At 43.9% G+C, this 22,639-nt stretch overlaps 1 protein-coding gene and 1 pseudogene across 1 annotated transcript; one reads left to right on the top strand and one right to left on the bottom strand.

Annotated features, from left to right (window-relative positions):
• Nucleotides 1-543: 543 nt before the first annotated feature.
• On the bottom strand, nt 544-20,685 carry GOT2 (glutamic-oxaloacetic transaminase 2). The gene is made up of 10 exons (XM_059999899.1): nt 20,471-20,685; nt 14,571-14,727; nt 12,327-12,455; nt 10,137-10,196; nt 9,437-9,598; nt 8,959-9,063; nt 7,690-7,840; nt 7,044-7,209; nt 4,211-4,361; nt 544-3,627 (listed from the first exon to the last, which is right to left on the bottom strand). Exons 1-10 carry the CDS (start codon nt 20,557-20,559, stop codon nt 3,505-3,507), a joined length of 1,293 nt encoding a protein of 430 aa, XP_059855882.1. The 5' UTR covers nt 20,560-20,685; the 3' UTR covers nt 544-3,504.
• Nucleotides 20,539-22,639, top strand: part of LOC132416511 (small nuclear ribonucleoprotein-associated protein N pseudogene) — a 240,505-nt pseudogene continuing 238,404 nt past the window's right edge.

Here is a 22,639-nt window from a genome sequence, read left to right on the forward strand (position 1 = left end):
TTCTCATTGTCGTTTTGAGTTGCATTTCCCTGATGACTCATGTTAGCATCTTTTCATGTGCTTATCGGCCATTAGTATGTTTTCTATGAAGAAGTGTCTATTCAGACCCCCTTTTTATTATCGAGTTGTAAGAGTTCTTTTATATTCTGGATACGAATCCCTTATCAGTTATGTGATTTGCAATACTATTCTCAACATTTTTATAAGATTATCATTTAAAAAAAAAAGAAAAAGTTGGTCTTTCAGTTATTAGATATAAATAAACCAATAATTTCTATTAAAATTGTTTTCCAATAAACTATACTCCAATAAAATTAATTTTAAAAATTTCCACAGGGCTTCCCTGGTGGCGCAGTGGTTGAGAGTCCGCCTGCCAATGCAGGGGACGCGGGTTCGTGCCCCAGTCCGGGAGGATCCTGCGTGCCGCGGAGCAGCTGGGCCCATGAGCCATGGCTGCTGAGCCTGCGCATCTGGAGCCTGTGCTCCGCAACGGGAGAGGCCACAACAGTGAGAGGCCCGCGTACCGCAAAAAAAAAAAAAAAAAAATTCCACAGCCTACAAGTAAGGAAAAAAGTTTCAAACAAAATTCTCAAGTTGGTTGAGTGAGCTGGACTTCGGCTGTTTAGATGTAAGCCTAAGGCAGTTGTTCTAATAGCGCCCAATGGCTGGCCCATGCATCAGCTGTATCTGCACCACCTAGAAAGTTCTGTTTTTCTCATTTAAAAAAATAGATTTGCAAGCCTTACCTGAGACATATTGAGTCAGAATGCCTAGAGGTAAGGCCAGGGAACTAATAATAATAATAATAATAAAAATCCAGATTTGGGAACTATCCTACCTCAACTGATGGTAAACAAGGCATGACTACTCTTTCTGGGCAGGCAAGCTACCTCCTCCATCAAGTGGAAGAACATCTTAGACCCTAGTAGGAAATGAGGAAAAGGTTGATGGCTAACAGACTGAACTGTGAGGAAAACATCAGGTTCACACCCTACATGACTCTTCAGTGAGGAATAGGACTTGGTCCAGAGTGAGCTGGAAATACATGTGTTTAAAAATAACAAGGTCAGTCGGGTGGTCAAGTTCCTTTTCCAGCTGAGGTCTTGGCATCCAACTTTGAATCATTTTGGCTCCAGAGAGGGAGACTTAAAGCAGTTGCTTCTAAGCTAGGCAGTCATCTCCTTTACAGAGCAGCTGACTAATATGTTTACTGTTTCCCCACTTAAGATAGTTTCCCAAAGACATTCGGGGAATCAGTCCATTCACTTGACCTTTTACCACCTTGGTGTATCCATTAGCAATAGGAACACAGAAAGCCAAGAAGGAGTGAGCCCATCATATACTGTGTCTCTCAGAGAGCGAGGAGAAGCAAGGGGGAACGAACAAGTTGAGCCTGCTTTCCCCTCCCAACAATAATCAGAACGCTGTGGTTGAGCTCTGGGCCTGACTCCTGCTCCACTGCCTGTCTGCCCAGTAGCTGTCCTATCCTGAATGGCTCCTGGCATTAAGCAGAAGATGATAGAATTACCTTGGGATGTCTGCTGACAGAGCATATAACTTTATAGTAGAGGCTGCACACTGACGATCTACTGTTTGCATCTTGCTTGCAAATCATTAAAAAAAGAAAAAAAAAGAGTTGCCAGCTTTTAAGCATCAATAGACCTCCCATAAAAATCAGGATTTCGGGGCTTCCCTGGTGGCGCAGTGGTTGAGAGTCCGCGTGCCGATGCAGGGGACGCGGGTTCGGGCCCCGTTTTGGGAAGATCCCACATGCCGCGGAGCAGCTGGGCCCGTGAGCCATGGCCGCTGAGCCTGTGCGTCTGGAGCCTGTGCTCCGCAACAGGAAAGGCCACAACAGTGAGAGGCCCACATACCGCAAAAAAAAAAAAATATCAGGATTTCCATTTTACTTGAAAAATTTAAGACCTGCAGCCCTGGGCTTTCATTTTCACAGTGCCTGTCACTTACTTCCCTACTATGCCTCATCTCTGAGGATGCGGGCTGGTCACTGACAATCATCTCAGACCCAGTTCACATCGCTTTTTTACTTTACATGCACTGTTTATTTATATTACCTACTTGACTCCTCTAGACACCCAAAGTTGCCACCTCCCCTCCCCATCTCCTCATCACTGCCTCTATCCACAGGATCCTTTGAGGCACTCCATTTACTTGTCTACCAAGGTCCAAAGGATTGTACCAACATTTTCAGCGTTGTTGGACTGGACATGAGGAATGACACGACAAAGATGTGGCTTTGGTTTACATTCGAAACAGCTATAATATTTCTTGGCTTATGGTCATCTGGACACAATTCCAGATTCCAGGGATATATACCCACTCCTAACCTTTCATCCCATTAAAGAAAAAAGATAACATGGTAAATGGCGGTTGGGTCTACAGTAACTTTATTGTAACAGAGAGACCAGGCTGCAATAAGTCTACATTTAGAGCAAATGGTGGTTATCCTTCCAAAGGGTGAAGCCTGAGCCCAGCTGGCAGCACACAAAAGTTGAAATCAAAGCCCAGAACATCCTCTTTCCCGATTCTACCCTGCATTGCCTGACTCATGATATGAAATGAGTGACTGCACAACCATACTGAACAAAGCTACGAGGTCCAACTGGGCAGAGGCAACATCCCTACAGGAGATGACAATCATTGAAGGGGATGCTGAAATAAAGTGCAGTTACCTACTCTCCGCTATTCTTTGCCAAGAAAAGCGAGGGTATGGGATGAGCAGTAAATAATGTTCTTCATTCTTCAAATAAGTAAATCCTATGGGATGGGACTGATGGTCAATCAAGGAGTAGAACAGGATGAAAATCTAGGCTAGTTATAGATCTTTGTGCCTAAGGAAAAGAACAGCAGTGAGTAAGAAGAGGAACATTAAAATGCCTGCAAGTACTAAAAAGGAGAGCCTTCTTTCTTTTTTTCTTAAATAAGACGGGAAATTGCATCTTTTCTTTGCTGCAGCGGTAGCAGACTCGCTGTAAAACATGATTTCTGTCATACAGTTTGTTGATAAGGTTGCTCAATCATGGGAGGACAAACATGAGGTTGACTGTTAATGTTAGAACTAGGTCTTTTCACAAAGCCTCTAATAGGTGCTATTTTCACGCTGGTTTTACAGAGGAACCCGCAACACCAAAAGGTGCTTCTGTTAAAGCTTCTGAAATATTGCAATGGTGTGATTGACAGGTATTTTTTGGGCTTGTATCTTTCTTGTACATGTAAACTCTGTTGGAAAAACTGGAGATAAAAGGATGAGTGAGAGTTTGGTTTACAGCCACAAAGTTCCCAACACCAGCCACAGGTGCCTCCGCCCTATTTCACTGCACATTCTTTTCTGAGAAACACATTCAATCGCTGAGTTTTAAAGTACTGTGGTTGAAAAAAATGATCCGCTCACCACCATCCACTCTCCCTCTTCCTCCATGTGAATCTCACAGTAGCAGAGGCTGAAGACAGGAAGGTTGTCTCTGTTCCCTCTGACCAGGGGAATTACTTGGTGACCTGGTGAATGGCATGAGCAAGGTAGCCCACATTGCCCGAGGTGACCCCTGCCACAGAGATACGGCCATCCTTTGTCATGTAGATGGAGAACTCCTTGGTCAGCCGCTCCACCTGCAGAGAGAAGAGTGTGTGGGCACTTCCTGGTCAGGGGGGTCTCCCCAGCCCTGGCATGGCACAATTAGCCAACAGTTAGGACAGGAAAATAACAGGTCTGTTTTCTCACTTAAACCCTATTCCCAGAATTTGGTATGCTAGCTTAGAATGAAAGAAGAATAAAAAGCTATTTTAAAGTAGGATGTTGAATTCTGAAGTGTGACCAGGTGAAAAAAATCTTATATATATATTCAGCCTTTGTAGAAAAATTGATCCAGAATCCAGCTATGGAACAGCTACTCTTCCTATCAATATTCAGGCTCCTGCTTGTTCTGGAATCTTTCTGAGAAACAGCAGTGTTTATAACAATGATCAAAACAAGCTCTGTTTTTCAGAAGTTTGCAACCTCATAGAGGATACAGACAGGTAAACGACCAACAAAGAATAAAACGAAATGAAAGCTTCATATTTCTTTTACCTATGAATGAAGCTTCAAAATGACTGTTTTTAGAGTAATCCTAAATGGGTAGGTGACCTGAGGAATTTTGGTTTGCAAGGACTGACCAACTGGTCTGCTGCGGAGAAATCGGAGTCCACTCACCTGTTCAGGCTTTAGGCCTGTGAAACAAAACATGCCAATCTGGTCAACGATGTGCTGCCAGTTGTGGGAGGAGCCCTCCTTCTTGAGGTTGGAGACCAGCTGAGTCCGCATGCTAATGATGCGGTCGGCCATGCCCTTTACTTCTTGTAACCTGGAAAAAAAACCCCAAGATGGAGCTCAATTCCGGCCAAGCACTAACAGATAAGCCAGTTCCCGGCATTTTTACCTCCCTTGCGTACTGCTCTAGCTTGCCTCAATTCTCCGTTTTTGACCGAGTCCTGTGCTGTCACTGGTCTCGGAAGAAAGCTATTTTACAGCATCCTGCTTTCTATCAGAACACCATTTTGATCAGGCAACTAAAATAGCTGACATAATTGAGTTATTAAGAAAAATGAATGCGGAGTGCCTTTCTATTTACTAGATGGATACTGCCCAATTCATGAATTATTTAATAAAGCCAATTAGATGTTCAATTTAAAAAAAAAGAAAAATGAATGACTAAATCACTCTAAAACATAGGAGGACTAAGGCTCTCCATCCCTTACTCAAGGGGCAAAAGCTGCAAATTAAACAGTAAAATATAACCTTATTCTTTAACATGGATGGAAGAAACATTGCTGCCTTCACAATTAAAGACAGTGTGCTGTGAACCTACCATGTGCCCAGCCATGTGCTAGGTGCTGAGGAGAAAGGGAGGACTGAGACCCGGCCCCTCCCTTTAAAAGCTTACCATTGTGGCTGGGAGCAAACCTGCAAACAACTGACTATGGAACAAGGTGGGATAAGAATCGACAGAACTGTGCTGTGTTGAGAGAGGCCCTGAGGAGAGAGGGTGAATTCTATCTGGGGGAGCACAGAAGGCAGTCCTCTGACTGTGCATGCTCGCTGGATTCAGGACACAGTCTTCCCCTTCCTCAGAATCTACCCATTCATTCATTCTGTTCCTATGGAGCTATGGGAAATTCCTGTTGGCTCTCACTAACTAGATGACTGTAAATAATTTATCTCATTGTTCTCACGTGTTCACTTTTCAAACCATCTCTCCACCATGATGTCATGCATAGGTAGAACAGAGGTTACATACTGCCAATGAAAGGCCAAATAAGAGTCTTCATCATGTCTTATTTGACCCAGTTAAACATTCTTAGATTTGGTACATGCACATAAAGACGTGGATTTGTAGCCTCTCTTGAAAAACAAGAAGCTGGCAACACTGCACCAGCCTTGTGATTACCGGCTGGAGCCCCCAGCCCCACTAAGGATGGCATATGATTTTATATTTCCTGTAGTCCTATCCATCCAGCTTCATACACTTTGAGGCCTGGGCCCTAAAGGCACTGAGTACATGGCCATGGCTAGATCCAGGGCCACCTTAGCAACCACTGCCCCCGCCCCGCCCCCTCCCGCCCCCATGCTCCTTGTTGTCCACAGAATGAAGTTCTAACTTCTCACAATATCAAGGTGCTACACGACCTGCTCCCACCTTCCCAGCTTTGCTGCCTTCTCCACCCTCCTTACACTCAGTGTTTCTGCTACAAAACCCACTTGGTTTGAAGCACACCCTGCACGATGCACATCACGTGCCTGTGCTGATCCTCACGCACACCTTTCCCCTTCCTTTCTTTCCTTTCCTTTCCTCTGCCTTCTCTCTTCAAGGCAGAGCTCAAATGCTGCTGTCTGCATCACTTCCTCCCGCATTCCCCACTAATCAATAGTTCTTCCTTTACGCAGCATTTATTCCATCTGTCTTGTAGCAATGCTATACGTGTATCTCTCTCACTAGATTATAAACTCCCCAAGGGAAGAGATGTCTTAGTCACCTAGCACAGTATCTCTGTCATCTCTGTACACTACAGACTTCAAATAAGTATTGAAATGAACACATTAAAAAAATAAATATCTTGATAACCATTAAGGACCATGGAAATATTTTTAAAAACCACTTAAAAATATTAAGAAAAAAAGCTTAGAATAATTCTTAGTGACAAAAACAAAACCAACCCTACACACACATATATAACATATTTACACATACATATGATACATGGACATACTATTCATGTTACAACTATGAATAATAACAGGCAAAGAAAAAAAATCTGGCTTATAGTGACTTGCCCAAACTTTCTGAAATGTACTCGCACATTAATTTTACAACAGATCTAATTTAAAAAGTAGTTGATTTTTTGGTAAGCCTTGCATAGATCTGTTGTACTGAAAAGAAATATCCTGAACCAGACTCTATTTACTTCAATGTTCAGAGGATTAATCTAAGGTAGAAAAAACAGTTGTTCCATGATGACCAGGTGAGCTGTGGAAGAAGTTTCTCACAGACTTAGCTTTTCTATCCAATGAGCTGCTTAGGGATCTACACCCTCGGTTAATCAGCTACACAGGATAAACTCTTATGTAACAAATCACACCTTCCATGACTCCGAATTATATATAGCAGGGGTTGGCAAGCTTTCTCTAAAGGGCTAAATCGTACATATGTTAGGTTTTATGAGCTGCAGACTCTGTCACAACTGCTGAACTCTGCTGTTGTGACATGAGAGCATCCCTACACAATTCATCAAGAAACGGGGGCAGCCTAGATTTGACCTGCAGAACATAGTGTGCCAACCCCTAATCTAGACCAATGTTTTCTCTTACAGGGAACAACCAACTTATTTGTTCGAAAGTGCTGACAAAACGTACACTCCTCTCTCCTTCCTCCCCTTCCACATATGGAAGCTGAGTGACACTGCATGTCCCTATAAGCCAAGTATAAAGGAGCTCTGAAGGATCAGTGGTGGGAAGGGCAGACGGCTGGGGAATGGCAAAGCGCCTTTACCATTGTTTCCGCAGATCCGGGCTGGTCAGAATGGTGGAGGCAATCCGGGCACCATTGAGAGGAGGGTTGGAATACATGGGACGGATCAGGATCTTCAACTGTGATTCTACCCTCTTGGCTTCATCAGCATCTTTGCAGACCACAGTGAAGGCTCCAACACGCTCACCTGAAAAGAAAAAATGGATCTTGTCTTCTGGTTCTCCTATCTAAAATACTAAAGACAGTCGTGATTCCATTCGCTATGTGTTATCTGTTTCCATGAGAAGCACAAAATAACGCTTTGTTATAAACAAGAAGTTTTCAACAACCAGCATGGTGAATCTCCAACAGAAAGTTGGAGTACTACAGAGTGGTCACAGGTCTCTCTTCATTGTATCTCTCTTCCTGGCTCACAGAGCAGTCGCTTTTTGTTTAGAGAAGCCGTGATAGGTTTCTTTGCTGGAGGAATTCAGGGACACTGAATAAGATATGGCTTAGAGCAGTAAAATCCACTTTCCCCGTCTTTCCTCTCTGGGTAAGAGGGACACGGACAACACACGCACACGCACAACCCACCCCTTCCAAGACTCTACACCTTTGTGGCACCCTCTCCCACCACTTCTTCAGTCTCAACAGAACACATATCACCCTAGGTCCTTTAGCTTACCGTATAAGCCCATGTTCTTGGCATAGGACTGGCAGAGACAGACATTAATGCCCTGTTCGATGAAATAGCGCACAGCCCAAGCATCCTTGTTACCATCGCCACTGGCAAACCCTTGGTAGGCCATGTCAAAGAATGCAAAAAGATTGTTTTTCTGGAAAGGAAAGAAAAGATGACCAAAGCTTTAGGCAGTTCTTCTCAAGATGCCCCAGATGGTTACCTGTGCTTATTGGGACCATGCCTGCTTCACTCAGACAAAGTCAACAGTTTTCTCCCCAGGTGGCAGTTTGGAGATGTTTAATTTTCCTAGAGTTAATATATCAACATATATAGTTTTTTGTTCAATACTTTGGTGGATATGGGCCTTCAAGAAGACATTAAGAAAAGATAATCTTAATCCAACCTGGACAGAATGCTGTCTGGTCAGACAGGAAGCATGGCATGTGTGATCTTAGTTCCCTGACCAGGGATCGAACCCATGCCCTCTGTATTGGAAGCATGGAGTCTTAACCAGTGGACCACCAGGGAAGTCCAAACAGGAAGCTCTTCTAAGGCCCACAGTGGTCTGGGTAGTTATTTTGGTCCAGCCAACACAGGACGAGCCTCAGCCTTTCCTGGGGCTAATGAGACTCTGGCAGGCCATCTTATTCCCAGGGTTCAGGGGACAGCCTCACTATAACCATCTCATTTTGAAAGTGCTCTCTGAATGCTGTTTCTCTGTCCCACTCTGTTCGCAGCTTAGGTTTGACAGAACGTAAAGAAAGGGAAACCGAAAGGAATGAGAATGGGGACACGAGCCAACAGGAATATCTTCCTCCTTGGGAATTTTGACTAGTGCCTTCTCTCACAGAAGAATAAGAATCACTGTGAATAATTAACGGCAATGCCAAGGAGAGTGGAAAAGACAGGAGGGGATGTGAAAAAGAGGATAAAAGGATGAACAAGGAGCCACTGACCAGGGCAAGTGTAGGCACCAACAGCAGATATGCTGGGGCCAGGGGATACCGATTGTGCAGACTAGCCAGCGACAAGTTTTATCAGAATTCTATACATCTTAGCTGAGAAGCAAAAATTATTTTCAAACTGCTCATGTATCATCAATTACAGAACTGCTAATTATGCAAACAAGGAGTTCTTTCTTGGCAACTACACAATGCGTGGAAATTTCATGCAGTCTCGAGGTTAATTCTCACTGTTAAGACTTCGCCAAGTGAAGCATCCAAGGCTAGTTACTAAACACAGAACAGTCACCGGTCAGTTCACCTGCCTCACCTTCACCACTGCAGCCATCTCCTTCCACTGTTCAGGACGAGGGTCCACTCCCGTGGGGTTGTGGGCACAGGCGTGCAGGAGAATAACACTCTCTGCTGGTATTTTCTGAAGAGAACAACAACCAAGAGATTACTTTGCAGCTTTAAAGGAGATCATTTACCTGAAATGCCATAGGGTCACCATTATTTGATAAGTAACGAAAGTAACATGAGGTCTGGGAATTAGCTCATCCTGGTATTTTTGGTTTTTTTTTTTGGCCGCTCTGTGCGGCATGCAGGATCATAGTTCCCCGACCAGGGATTGAACCCGTGTCCCCTGCAGTGGAAGCATGGAGTCTTAACCACTGGACCACCACCAGGGAAGTCCCTCATCCCAGTGTTTTAAGTTGGATATTGAGACCTAAGTGGGAGACATCAAATCTCCACAGGGAGGTTTATTCCTTGTTCCTTCCCTGTCCTGCCCTGAAAGCCACACTTACTGAAATGTCCTCAATAGCGCCTGTGAAGTCAAAGCCACACGTCTTGGGGTCGTAGTATCGATAACTATGTAGCTGCATGCCAGCGTCCCTGAAGATGGGCGTATGATTTCCCCAGGTTGGTTTGGGCAGAAAGACATCTCGGCTGAACTTAAAAAATCTTTGCTAAAAGATGGAATGAAAGGGAATGGAAAAATGAAGAAAGGAGAGGCAAAGACAACAACAAAAACGTTGATATATTTAACTGAGAAGACATTTTTCTCTACTGAAAGTTGGCTTCTCTCTAAGATTGAGAGACAGTGATGACTCAGCAGCGAGACTGCCTGGGTTGGAATCAGGCTGCAACAATTACACTGGCTATGTAGCCAAGGACCTGTCTGGGCCTCACTTTCTTCCTCTGTAAAATGGCATTAACTAAATCTCCCTCAGAAAGATTAAACAAGTTAAGATATAAAAGCTCCTAGTTACAGTAGGTGCTCAATAAATTGTACTTATTATTATAATTATCTCTTCCTTATAATTTCTTCTAAGTACTTCCATTCCCCCCTCTCCTCCCAACTCCATTTATTAAAGAACCGGAAATCTTCCAGCTTTGTCGAAAGAGGAAATCTACTTCTGGGTCAGAAGTCAAACACATATGCAAGAGGGAACCCCATCATCCCCAGCTTACAGACCGTCTTACAGAAGGAGTTTCCAGACTCACCAGAAAATTGGCTCCAATCCTTAAGGCCCCGGTTCCAGAAATGGTCTGCACGGTGATATACTGAAGGAGAGACACCCCTGGTCAGTGAGGTGCAGCACTCTCTCTACGGGCCCACGACTTAACAAACCTGAGCTCAAGCCCACAGGGAGGCACCGTATGGTCAGTACCCTTCTTTCTTCAGAAGATGAAGACACCCTTCCAAATGAATATTTAGAAACAAGAGAACAGTACTACTGTTTCATTCCATTTTCTAAGAGAGAACAACTCTCCTTACAGGTTCTCAAAAGAGTTGGCTCTTCAGTTTCTAACACCTGTGCTGATGTGGAAGCTAATTCCTTATGGCCTGCCCTGAAAGTTGTTAGTATCATACTGTGTTATATGAGAAACTTTCAGGACACAGCCCCCCACGAGATATGAAAAAGGAGTGATTTATACAGAGAAAAAAAGACACGATGAACAGTCACTACATTAAAATATTATTCTAGACTTATATGAAATTGAATGACTCTCTGAACATCAAAAAGCAAGTCATCTTAAAAAGTCAACAAGTGGGCTTCCCTGGTGGCACAGTGGTTGGGAGTCTGCCTGCCGATGCAGGGGACATGGGTTCGTGCCCCAGTCCGGGAAGATCCCACATGCCGCGAAGCGGCTTGGCCCGTGAGCCATGGCCGCTGAGCCTGCACGTCTGGAGCCTGTGCTCCGCAACAGGAGAGGCCACAACAGTGAGAGGCCCACGTACCACAAAAAAAAAAAAAAAAAGTCAACAAGTATATTAGAACAACATTATTACATGAATAATATTCTATGAGTTTTCATAATCTGAAAATACTTTTTGGGTAACAGGGAGATGGCATGAGGTAAATCTTCAAATTGGTCAACTTTAGGGGATGAGTAAGAAGCTACAGTAGGGTTTTTTTGTTTTTGTTTTTGTTTTTAGGCACCATAGAAGTACAAGGCTCTACAAAACATAAATCTACTTTCTGGACTGGGAGGCAATGGATTAAATGGCGGGAGGGGGAACTCTACTAACAAACTCTTTAGTAAACAAAGTTTGCCTGTGCAAACTTTGGCATGTTAGAAATAAAAACCTAACTGTAAATCTGATAATAAGGATCAGAAAGGCATAGCAATTTATAAAAGAGAAGCTGATGTGATTTTAAGATAGGCCAGTCTTACACTTAGGTTACAATTCGCTAGATGATACACAGACTAAGCAAAAATTACAGAAAAATACAGACGTTTTAATGAGAGGTTAACAGGTGGTTGATTATATGGATAGCAATCAAACCATATTTTGTCCATGACTTAGGATCATTACTACATTACCCTGGGGTCGAGGTTTACCCAGAAAAATAAATATTTAAACACACAAATCTATTAAAAAACCACATTTGTTTCAAAAGCAAGGAAACTATAATGCACATGAGACCACATGTCAGGCTGGCTGGCTGCATCCCACCTGCATGATGTGAGTCTTCTACTACAAGTGCTGGGCCTGTGTTTACTCTGTGGGTGCATACAAGAATCTGTTTGTAAAAAGCTTATGTTCAGTGACCTTTAGGGACCTCTTTCTTCCACAGTAAGAGGGCCCCCAGGGAGCTGGAGAGAGGAGACACCTGGGAACCACTTATGCTTCACCTCTTGGCTGCAGTGATGCTCTCTGCCCTCTGAGGAGGGAGACAGCATGGAGGGAGCATGGTCTGCTCTTTCAACATCCAAGCTGGCTGTGAAGGGGTGGCAGAGGAGTGCCAGGCTTGTCCTGGCCCTGACAGTCACCCCGTGGCTTGTTTTCTGCCTGTTTCCTCTACCTAAGCTGGCAGCTTGGGACATGAGGGTGGGACCTAATTATAGGCCTTAAAACTTGACATAGTTTGGCATTCCTCAAAGCCATTCAGTGTAAAATGAACATAAGCACACACAGAGACTAACAGCAAAAACTGTCAAATCTTAAGTCAAATCACTACATTTTTAGGATTACTACTACATTTTTGGAATTGGTATTATATGAAATCTTTTATTGAATTAGTGGCAATTTACTACCTAAAGAAGAGATATTAGTCATCGTGCGGCTACCTCAAAACAATCATCACACACAAAGTGGTGTATCTTTTCTTATTTAAATTATTTCATATTTGTTTAAACTGCTAGATTTAAAGAGACCCGTATGGTGCCAGAGTCTGTTCTCCTTACCCGGCCACTTTTCAACACTTCGTTGCTCTCACCCAGGGCTAGTTCTGCAGATGCCTTACAAAATTCAGCCAGTCCCCCAATGGGCAGGTATTCTTTGTCCAAATTTCTTGCAGCAATCTGGGCCTCTGCCTAGACAAGAGAAAATGCATCCATTTAGTTTCTTCTCCTTACCTGGAATTACCATGAATAATATCTAATGTTTTATAAGTTAAATTTTGGAAGTAAAGCCTTTTAAAAAAATTTGGAGATATTGTTCAAGAAGAAGGGTAAGTAGAATATATCTTATATTACAGAACAGGAATATTAAATTTTTATCATATTTTACTTTATTTTTAGAAGTTAGACTTTTAAAAAAATTTTATTTATTTATTTTTGGCTGCATTGGGTCTTCATTGCTGTGCACGGGCTTCCTCTAGTTGCAGAGAGCAGGGAGCGCAGGCTCAGTAGTTGTGGTGCACGGGCTTAGTCGCTCTGTGGCATGTGGGATCTTCCCGGACCAGGGCTTGAACCTGTGTCCCCTATACTGGCAGGCAGATTCTCAACCACTGCGCCACCAGGGAAGCCCATTAAGTTAGGTTTTATGTGAATGGGTAGGTATATGGTGTCTCTTGGTTTAAAAAAAATGGCATTCTTGGGATGCACAAGAACAAGGTTTAAGAGCAACACTTAAAATAGATATAAGATGATAAAACCAAAACAAATACATAAAGAAGTATTTCAAGGTATATACCAGTCTAAGAACTTCAAAAGGTTAATAGTAATAGTCACATATCTTCATGCTTTGGAGTCAGAGGCCTGGCTGTCCCTTACTAGCTGTGACACTGGGTGCTTTATTAACCTCCCTGAACCTCAGTTTGCTCACCTGTTGAATGGGGGAACAGCTGTTTCTACACCTCATACGACTGAGGTGAAGAGTTAAGAGGTAATGTACAAAAGTGTGTGGTGGTGTTTCAGCTTCTATCAATAGCTAACACCTGCTGAATACTTTAAACTGATTTACTGAGAACAAAAGCAATCCCTGCATGACCTGAGACCCAGTAGCCAGCAGTTTTTTGTGAGTCTTCTCATCACAACCATTTCTTGAGTCCTTTTTTCTACTCAGAGAATTAGAGAGAGGACACCTAATCCACACTCCCATACACTCAGAAATTTCTTGTTTCAGTGGTTCATTCAGCCCATGCTCTGTTACTACAGCGGCTCAAGAGGGCCTGAGCCAGCCTACTGCAGCTCAGATGATCAGAGGGTTCTTTATTCCCACCCCAAAGTATGCTTCTGTAACTTGCACTCAGGATGCCTAGTTCTGCTATATGCAGGAACAACACGTCACTACCCCATGTTTGGAAGTGACAGAGCAGCACATATTTCATCAGAGGAGGTGCAGATGGAAAGGAAACACATACTTTCTTTTAAAAAATTGTTCTGGGACTTCCCTGGTGGCACAGTGGTTAAGAATACGCCTGCCGGTGCAGGAGACATGGATTCGAGCCCTGGTCCTGGAAGATCCCACATGCTGCAGGATGTGCAACTAAGCCCGTGCGCCACAACTACTGAGCCTGTGCTCTAGAGCCCGCGAGCCACAGCTGCTGAGCCCATGCACCCTAGAGCCTGAGCTCCGCAACAAGAGAAGCCACTGCAATGAGAAGCTCATGCACCGCAACAAAGAGTAGCCCCCGCTTGCTGCAACTAAAGAAAAGCCCACGCGCAAAGAAATTAAGACCCAACGCAGCCAAAACAAAACACTGTTCTAAGGAAATTAGTTATATTATTTAAGTTGTGATAACCAATAGAAAGACTACTAATAAAAATACGACAAAATAAAGAAAATTATTCTATAGTTCAATAGGAAGAAAGAACAGAACATGCCTGGGTAGGAGGGTTTTATTAAGGCAATCAAAATGAGAGAAATGGAAAATAACAATGGTAACCCTCATCCACAAAGGGCTATTCCTATCACCAAGAGACAATGTTTAAATGCTTGGTCCTTTTGTGCATCCTCAGGATAAAACATGACACTCTGCCTGTTTTACAGATAATCATAGAAGTTCAATCTTGGAAAAGACCATATAGTTCCAACCTCTCACTTTTATAGCCAAGGAGACTACAGCCCAGACAACCTATGTGATTCAAGCAGTATCAGAACTAGAACCCAGGTCTCCTGACTCCCAGTCCAGGAGTCTTTCTGTCTCTCTTCAGGAGTGCCCTTCAGTTATTCATCCCCATCAAACAGACATCTGGCAAGCTTACCTTCCGGACACTGGGGAGCACGTAAGGCTTTCCGTTATCATCCCGGTAGGCACCAACTCCCAGATTCATCTTTTTGCTGTTGGTGTCTCTCTTAAAGGCTTCTGTGACTCCCAGGATGGGATCTGGGGGCCCCATCTCCACATGAGCCCACCAGGAGCTGAAATGGGAAATTTAAGACATCAGTCACAGCAACTAGATTTCCATGGCCAAAGACATCTTGGATCTGCCAAAAATCCATTTCAACAAATGTTTTCCTGTCTACCATGCACATGATATAGCAATAGACACCAATAATCCAACAATGCATGACTTCAAAGCACCTTGCAGAAGAGTGGAGGCCAATAATATTAATACAAATGCTGTGAGAAGCAAAAGGTAGAGGCACCTGAATCATCCTGGGGAGGACAGGGTGCATGTGTACACTTTCAAAGCAGTCCAAACCTGACCTGGATTCCCAGGCAAAGGATAGCTCAAGTAATTTGGCAGTGAGAAGTTGTGAGTGGTAAAAGATGAGACTAGAGAAGTAAGCAAGGACCAATGTAAGGGTGTTCTGTGACATCCAACCAAAGGGACTGCGTTTTATCCTGTTCCCAAACTTGTTAAGGGCATCATTTGGAAAGCTTATTAAAATACAGGTTCCTGGGCTCTACTTTGGATGTAGTGAAAATATACAGAATCATTTAAGGTTTTTTTTGGAGGGGGGATGGTGATCAGGTAAGAACAGTGACACGAGGAGACTTGCATTTTTAGAGCTCATCTGGTCACAAGGTGGGGTACTGAATGCAGAGAAGGAGGGGAAACGCAGAAGGATCACTGAAAAATCTGGTTCAGCACCCAGCGAGAGAGAGAAAGATGAGGGCTTGAACCAGGACGGGGGCAGTAGAGGTGGAGAGGATGACAGAGAATTGCCAGGTATTTAGAACTGGTTGTAACATCTTACTGATTTCCTCATTACTTATTGAGTTAAAATGCTTAACAATATTCGTTATTTTATATTTGTATGAGTCATGATTTTACATTAAAAAAATATCCTTTAAACGAAATCTTGCCATTTGCAGCAATACGGATAGACTTGGAGGGCATTATGCTAAGTGAAATTAAGTCAGAGAGAAAGACAAATATTGTATGATATTACTTATATGTGGAATCTAAAATATACAACAAGCTACTGAATAAAGAAGCAGACCCACAGATACGGGGAACAAACCAGTGGTTACCAGTGGGGATGGGGGAGGGGTGATATAGGGGTGGGGAGTGGCGGGTACAAACTACTGGGTGTGAGATGGGCTCAAGCATGTATCGCACAACACAGGGAATACAGCCAATATTTTGTAATAACTGTAAATGGAAAGTAACCTTTAAAAAATGTACAAAAAATAGGGACTTCCCTGGTGGTCCAGTGGCTACGACTCCACACCCGCAACGCAGGGGGCCCGGGTCTGATCCCTGGTCAGGGAACTAGATCCCACATACTGCAACTAAGAGTTCGCATGCCACAGCTAAAGATCCCACGTGCAGCAATGAGCACGCAGCAACAAAGATCCCGTGTGCCGCAACTAAGACCCGGCATAGACAAATTAAATAAATAAATAAATATTTTAAAAATGTATAAAAAATGAGAATTAAAAAATAACTTTAAGCTCTCCTGACAAGCTGAAAATTGTCTCAGTCTCAGTAGCTGTAATTGGTATGTACAGCTAATTCTCTCTTAACAAAGGGTGGATTATTCCATTTTCAGATGTCCCAGGCTTTTACTTCTTTTAATAGCTTGCCCTGTGCAATGTCAGTAGGGCAAACTGCATGGATTCAAACGCTCAGCCACCTACCAGCTGTGTGAGCACAGGCGAATCAACGAAATTCTCTAAGTCTCAATTTTTCTTACCTGTAAAATGGGGGCACAACAGTACCTATCTCTCAGGGCTGTTACAAGGATGAAAGGAGCTATTAAATATAAAACAGTCAAAAACAGAGCCTGATACACAGTGCTTGATGTTAGCTGGTATCACTGTTACTAAATTATTACTACTACACTTTTATTTATAACCACCTTGCCCCTAGTATGAAGACTGGTGAGGCCAAGTATGTAAAAAATTCAAGGAGCATAAGTCATAACTTTATGACCAAATGCAGGTCTTTCCTGCTTTTCAATTATTACTATTTAGTTTTCTCTGGAGTCTCTGAGATGTTATCATTCTTCCTCTTCACTAGCACTACTGCCAGGACTCAAAATCCTTCTCATTCTTTTTTCAGTGTTCTAGGCTGCTTGGTTGTCCCAGTATCTAAGCAATAGTAAGAAACAGATACTACCTCGAAGCAACTTCTGAACTAGGCCTGACAAAAGCTTTCATTATGTCCTACCCATGATTCAGACCCTGAAAACATGTAGCCACCTGCCCACCTATATCACTGTCATTAACTGATGAGTGCAAGGAACACCTTGAATGCCCAATGACATACAGAGAACTTTTAATAAACAATTTTCAATTTTAAAAATATGGTTGTTTCCAGGGCCTTCCATCAACAATGACAGAGCCGCTGCTCCTAAACCACAAGGAGAAGGCACCATTCTTATTAAAGGGTGTGAAAAGCACTTATTTGTAAAGTTCTTTAAAAAGTTTATCTAGTAGAGAAATTCTCTCAGAAATCATAGCCTTAAGTCTTCTAGCAGAGAACTGATTGAGAGTGGTATCTTTTAAGAAGGATTCTAAAAAAATTTCAAAACATTAAATCTGAAACAATCTAAATAAAGAAGCAGGAATACTTAATTTGATTAGTCAGTCCTATATCAGTAATGATGTTTCAGTCCTCTATGCCCTTTATTATTCCATTCCTTCTAAGGATAAAGATCATGCCCACATTGTAAGAACTCTAATGATTTTAAGGGACAGTACTAGAGGAAACCAAGAGTGTTCCAGGGACAAAATTGATACTGATAACTTGCGGCCTACAAAGTATTCCTATCTATGTACTTTGGACAAAAGTGCAAAGCTTCAGCCATTGAGCAATATTGACCAGCCAGCCAAAAGATGTTAGGTACAAAGTATTCAGATAAGCATTTCCAACTCAAATACCTTGCAATTTTTCTGGGAGTCTACCTAGTGCTTTATAGTTTTTAGAATGTTTTCCCTCACATTCTTATTTTAAAATAAGAAGAGAAGTTAATTAACTTGCTCATGATCATAGAGCTAAAAAATGGCAAAGACAATACTACAATTACGATCTTCTTACTGGTTATTGTACCACTACTGAGCACTGCCTTTCTAAAGGGTCTCATGATACTCCTTCAGTTATTTAACTACAAATTAAATAATGAGAATTAAATAATTAAGAATAGGTATTTATAATAAAAATACATTAGCATATTTTCCTTTCTTCACTGACCTGTGACTATGTCTGATTTCATGTTACTATGCTTTTACAGCACAGGTCAGGAAGAAAAGGTTAAAGGTTAGTTCCTTCTGTATAAAAAATGCATCTATAGGAACACTTGAACTTAGAGAGTTCCATTTAAATGACCCAAGTATGAAAATTAAGTATGTCATAGGATAAATCCTCAGTCCTTCAGAATACCAACTGCCAAGGTTTCATTGTATTAGATGAGCTGTTTTTTTAAAAAAAATAAAAACAAAAAAAACTTCAATTAGTTGTTTGAATGTTTTCCAATTTTACCATTTGGCTTTAGGTAAAGATCATATCCACCGTGGCAGGAGTGGAGATTCTTAACTTCCTTGTTGTCTGAACAGTTAACAATCATAGTTAGATATGGCATCTGGTTCTATCACTGAATCATGCATCATTGTTAAACCTGAACAGCACCTCCTCAACTGCAGGGGCTCAAATATTTTAAGACTTTTTTGGTACACATTTTGAACCACTCTGGTTCCCCTATGTTTAGACTTTGAACTAAGGTACAATGCTAAAATGTCATATGTTTCCATTGCATTAATTTAAAAATCAAGGTTTAAAATTAAAATACTCAATTTGTTCTACGTCCTGAAATACTATATTATAACAGTGAACAAAATAGATACAGTCTCTGCTCTCATGGAATTCACATTCTAATGTGGAAAAGACACAAAAGAAAAACAAGTTAGGCTGTCAAAGTGAGAGAGAGACTAAAAGGTAACACCCATAGGGATTTCACCAAGCACTTTGTAAGCAGAGCTGTAGGCCACTCAACCAAATCCATAAAACAAGAGATTATTTTAAGATTACTATTTAAGATTTTAAGATTACTACAATGGTGAAACAGACTTTCACTTGCCCATAATTTTAGGCACTATTTTCTGTTCTCCAAATCTGCTGCATAAATGATAACCCCTCCCTAATTCTAGTCCAGGTAGGCTGCCTTAAAGAGCACACCTTGGGGCTTCCCTGGTGGCGCAGTGGTTGAGAGTCCGCCTGCCGATGCAGGGGACACGGGTTCGTGCCCCGGTTCGGGGGGTCCGGGAGGATCCCACATGCCGCGGAGCGGCTGGGCCCGTGAGCCACGGCCGCTGAGCCTGCGCTCCACAACGGGAGGGGCCACAACAGTGAGAGGCCCGTGTACGGCAAAAAAAAAAAAAAAAAAAAAAAAAAAAAAAAAAAAAAAGGGCACACCTTGACAGTGGGCCAAGAAGGAACCAAATTAGGTAAAGAAGAAAGTGTGAAAGCCTGGGCAAAACTGTACTGCCAAGAGTGTGGGGCTTTGGTAAGGACAAACTGTTCTGCCGCCTTAAAGACACCGTGCATACATTCAAACGAAAGGCCAAGGCAGGTGTGAGAGGTCAAGGCTTTGCTCTTTGGAGTTAAGGTCTGATTGGGGTGGTTTGGAGACTCGGTTCCTGATTAAGTAGTCATTAAGGGCACTCTCCCAAATCGGCTTCTTGTGTGAATTACATAGCCTGGCTTGGCTCTCTCCACTAGGAAGGGATTACTAACTCGTTTAATGCTCTGTAGCCTTTTCTCTGCAACACATCACACGGTTTGAAATTACATATTTGTAATTTTTTGAGTGACACCGGTCCCTCCGTCAGGCTTGTTCACCGCTGCATCTAGCACGAGCATCTGGTCCAGTGCCTGGCTGCGATTAGGAAATACTAAACGAAGAGCAGAGCAAGAGGGAGGGGAAGAAAGGCAACTTCCCTACAGCCAGACCTCCTAAGGGATAAAACGGGGGAAAAAAAGTCACTACACCCCGACTCTTAACATCCAAGGGTCAAAGGGCCAGGGAGAGAGGATCACCGGTGACTCAGGAGGCGACACAGGCGGGAGAATGCCGCGCGCCAAGGTCACAGGATGCGGGGAGGAACGCCAAGCCCGAAAGCCAGGGCCCTGAAAACCTTCCTCCCTTGAGCTTTCTTCCCCCGGCAAACAAACGGGAGCCAGCCGCCGCCTCTCCAGCCCTGCCACGGCCCAGGGAGACCCCAACAGGTGAGCCCCGCCACCCCCCAGAGCAGCGGGTCAAGGACTCACGCCCCCCATCCCCCATCCCCGCCCGGCGCCGCAGCCAACTAGCGCGAGGTATTCCCGGCGCCGCAGCCAATCCGCGCGAGGCCGGCTCGGCGCCACAGCCCGGGGGCTCCCCCTTGCCCCCACCCGCACTGCGCCGAATCTGCGTGTCGTGACCTCTCCACCTTGAATGGGAGTCCGGCTGCCGTAGAGGGCCACACTTCCTAAGCCAGGGGAACGCGTTGGCAGGCTCTCCGACAGTCCTAGGGGCATGGGAGGGGTGGGAGGTAGGACCTGAAGGGTCATTGTGAGGCGCGGACGCTCAATCCTCAGCCCCCTGTGAAGCCGAGGGAGTAGCAGAGAAAGTTGGTGTGTGAGGGTGCACGCGTGTGCTTTGAAGGCGGGTTAGATGTTCTGAGGTGTCGGCAGCTCGCAGGCCCGTCGCCCTGGCTCCTTTTCCCCCCGCTTACCTGGCTCTGGCAGAAGCCGCGGCAGCGACGCCTGGGTGGAAGGCGGCGGCGATTCCGGACAGGACGCGGCCGGAGTGCAGCAGGGCCATGGTGGGCGGCGACAGGGCAGTGGGTAGCTGGAGGACGGAGCGGAGATGCCAGCGGGCACGGACACGGAGGCGCAGGGTCCTGCTGAAGGTAAGGACAGCGACTTCCCCGGGCGAGGCTAGAGCGGCCTCCAGCCAGGCCCCGAGCCGCCTCACAGCGCACTCTGGCGGCCGGAGCGGAGCGGCTTGGCTTCCGTGAGGCCTTGGGTCCCGCTGCTGGGGTGTCTGCACCGCCGGCGCCACGTGGTCCCGGAAAACAGTGACAACACAGTTTATTGCCGTTCACAGCGCTCGACACGCTTCCTTCATTTAATGACGACGGACCTGACCAAAGAGGTAGCCGTTACTACTGACATGAATGAGCTCAGTTTATAGGTATCAACACGTATAGACCTCAAAAACGTAAAAAAGCAAGTCGCAGAACTATAGGTATAATATGGTGCCGTTTAGATAAAATTTTAAAATACACAAAAGCATACGATACATTCATTCACAAATGTATGTAAAAGTTTGAAAGAATACACCAAGGAGACTTCAGTTCAGGATCAGGAGGGCACAAGAGGATATTTGCTCTTATGGAGGGAGTAAGACAACTTCGTCATATTTGCTTCATAAAAAATTACAGATAATATTAACGATTATCACCATTCTGGGTGTGGGTCTCTGTCACATATACATTTAACTTTCTCATTAGAAAGCTAATTTGAGTCGCTGGTATGAAAGGTGGATTGGAAAGGACACTCCTAAGAGGTAGGGAGACAAGGTCAAAAGAAGGCTGACACAATAATCCAGGCAAGAAATTCTTGGTTGTCTGAATTCAGGTAGAAGTAGCAATGATGGAGAAAAGGTTACAGATCTGGGACATATCATGGAGTAAGAATCAAAAGTGTTTGGTGATTAAATGCAGGGAGAAGTAGAAAAGGAATCTGAAATAATTCCCAGTGTATCAGTTAAAATTGGGGTTGTCTGCAGATAACAGAGACCCAAAATAATCGGCTTAATCAAGATAAAATGTATTTCTCTAGCATAAAAATATGGAGATGGGTAGTCAAGGGCTGGCGTGGCATTTCTGCCCCACAAAGTCCATTTCCTGGTCACCCTCTGTTAGACCCAGAGGAAGTGTTTCTGGGATGAGCTCAGAAAAGTCAGCCCCCAGGGCTCCAGGTAGATCCAGATGTTCATTGGATTCTCCTGGGTGAAAGGGGGCAGGAATGTCTAATAGTGAGGAGGTCCTGAGTCACAGAGAAGTCCGTTCTTCACCGTCCTCAACCCTCATCATCGTTTGTATTATTATTTTTAAAATTACTCTTACCACAGCTGGGAATTCTGCTGGAGTCATGAAAGCTGACTGGTCACCAGGGATCAATAAAGACAAAACTTCGCTGGCAAATCAGTAACCCCTCTCAACCCAAAGGCTCACACCCTCCATCCCAATCCTGGTGAAGTAGTGTATCATAGAACTCTAGAAACAGAAAGGGCTTTCCGAGCTTATTCAGGACGGTGCTTCTCACACTGTAATGTGCATCGGAACCACCCAGGGGTCTTGTGAAGATGCAGATTATGATTCAACAGGTCTTGAGTTGGGCTTACGATTCTGCTTTTCTAATAAGTTCCCAGATGAGGCCAGTGCTGCTGACCAGTGGACCACACTGGAGCAGCGTAGATCTAAACCATGCCTTGCAGCCCTTTATAGATGTCACAGGAAGCCTGTGTCCCAAACTCCAGACTTCCCACTATATATATGGAGAATCTGAGGCCAAAGGAGGGAAGTATTCCCTAAGGTCACATAGCCAACTATGGTTTGAGACTAGGAACAAAAGCACAGATTGAGGCTAGATTCCTTTTGCCAATTTCAGTACCAAATGCAGATAGCTAGGAGGATTCCCTGATCTATTACCAGCCTGGAATCAGCTCTTTGGTGGCCTGTCCAGGAATCATCTTGGGGCTTTTGCCCAGGCCCAGGCTGTGGATTTGGTGCTGCAGGTCAAACTCAGGCAGCAGGTAGAAAAGATGTAGTCTCTTCCAGGCCAGGGGACTGAAGACCCTTAAGGAAAGAGAGCTCAGCACAGACTCATACTTTTTT

The sequence above is a fragment of the Delphinus delphis genome, chromosome 20, assembly GCF_949987515.2.
Source record: "Delphinus delphis chromosome 20, mDelDel1.2, whole genome shotgun sequence".
NCBI lineage: Eukaryota > Metazoa > Chordata > Mammalia > Artiodactyla > Delphinidae > Delphinus > Delphinus delphis.

What these genes read in the sequence shown, in the direction of transcription:
- GOT2 (XM_059999899.1), bottom strand. Translation starts at nt 20,559, where the DNA reads ATGGCCCTGCTGCACTCCGGCCGCGTCCTGTCCGGAATCGCCGCCGCC. An exon ending in TGCTCCCCAGTGTCCGGAAG is followed by an intron (nt 12,456 to 14,570) that starts GTAAGCTTGCCA and finishes TCTCTTGTCTAG; the next exon opens with GCAGAGGCCCAGATTGCTGC. An exon ending in AAGTGTTGAAAAGTGGCCGG is followed by an intron (nt 10,197 to 12,326) that starts GTAAGGAGAACA and finishes TCTCTCCTTCAG; the next exon opens with TATATCACCGTGCAGACCAT.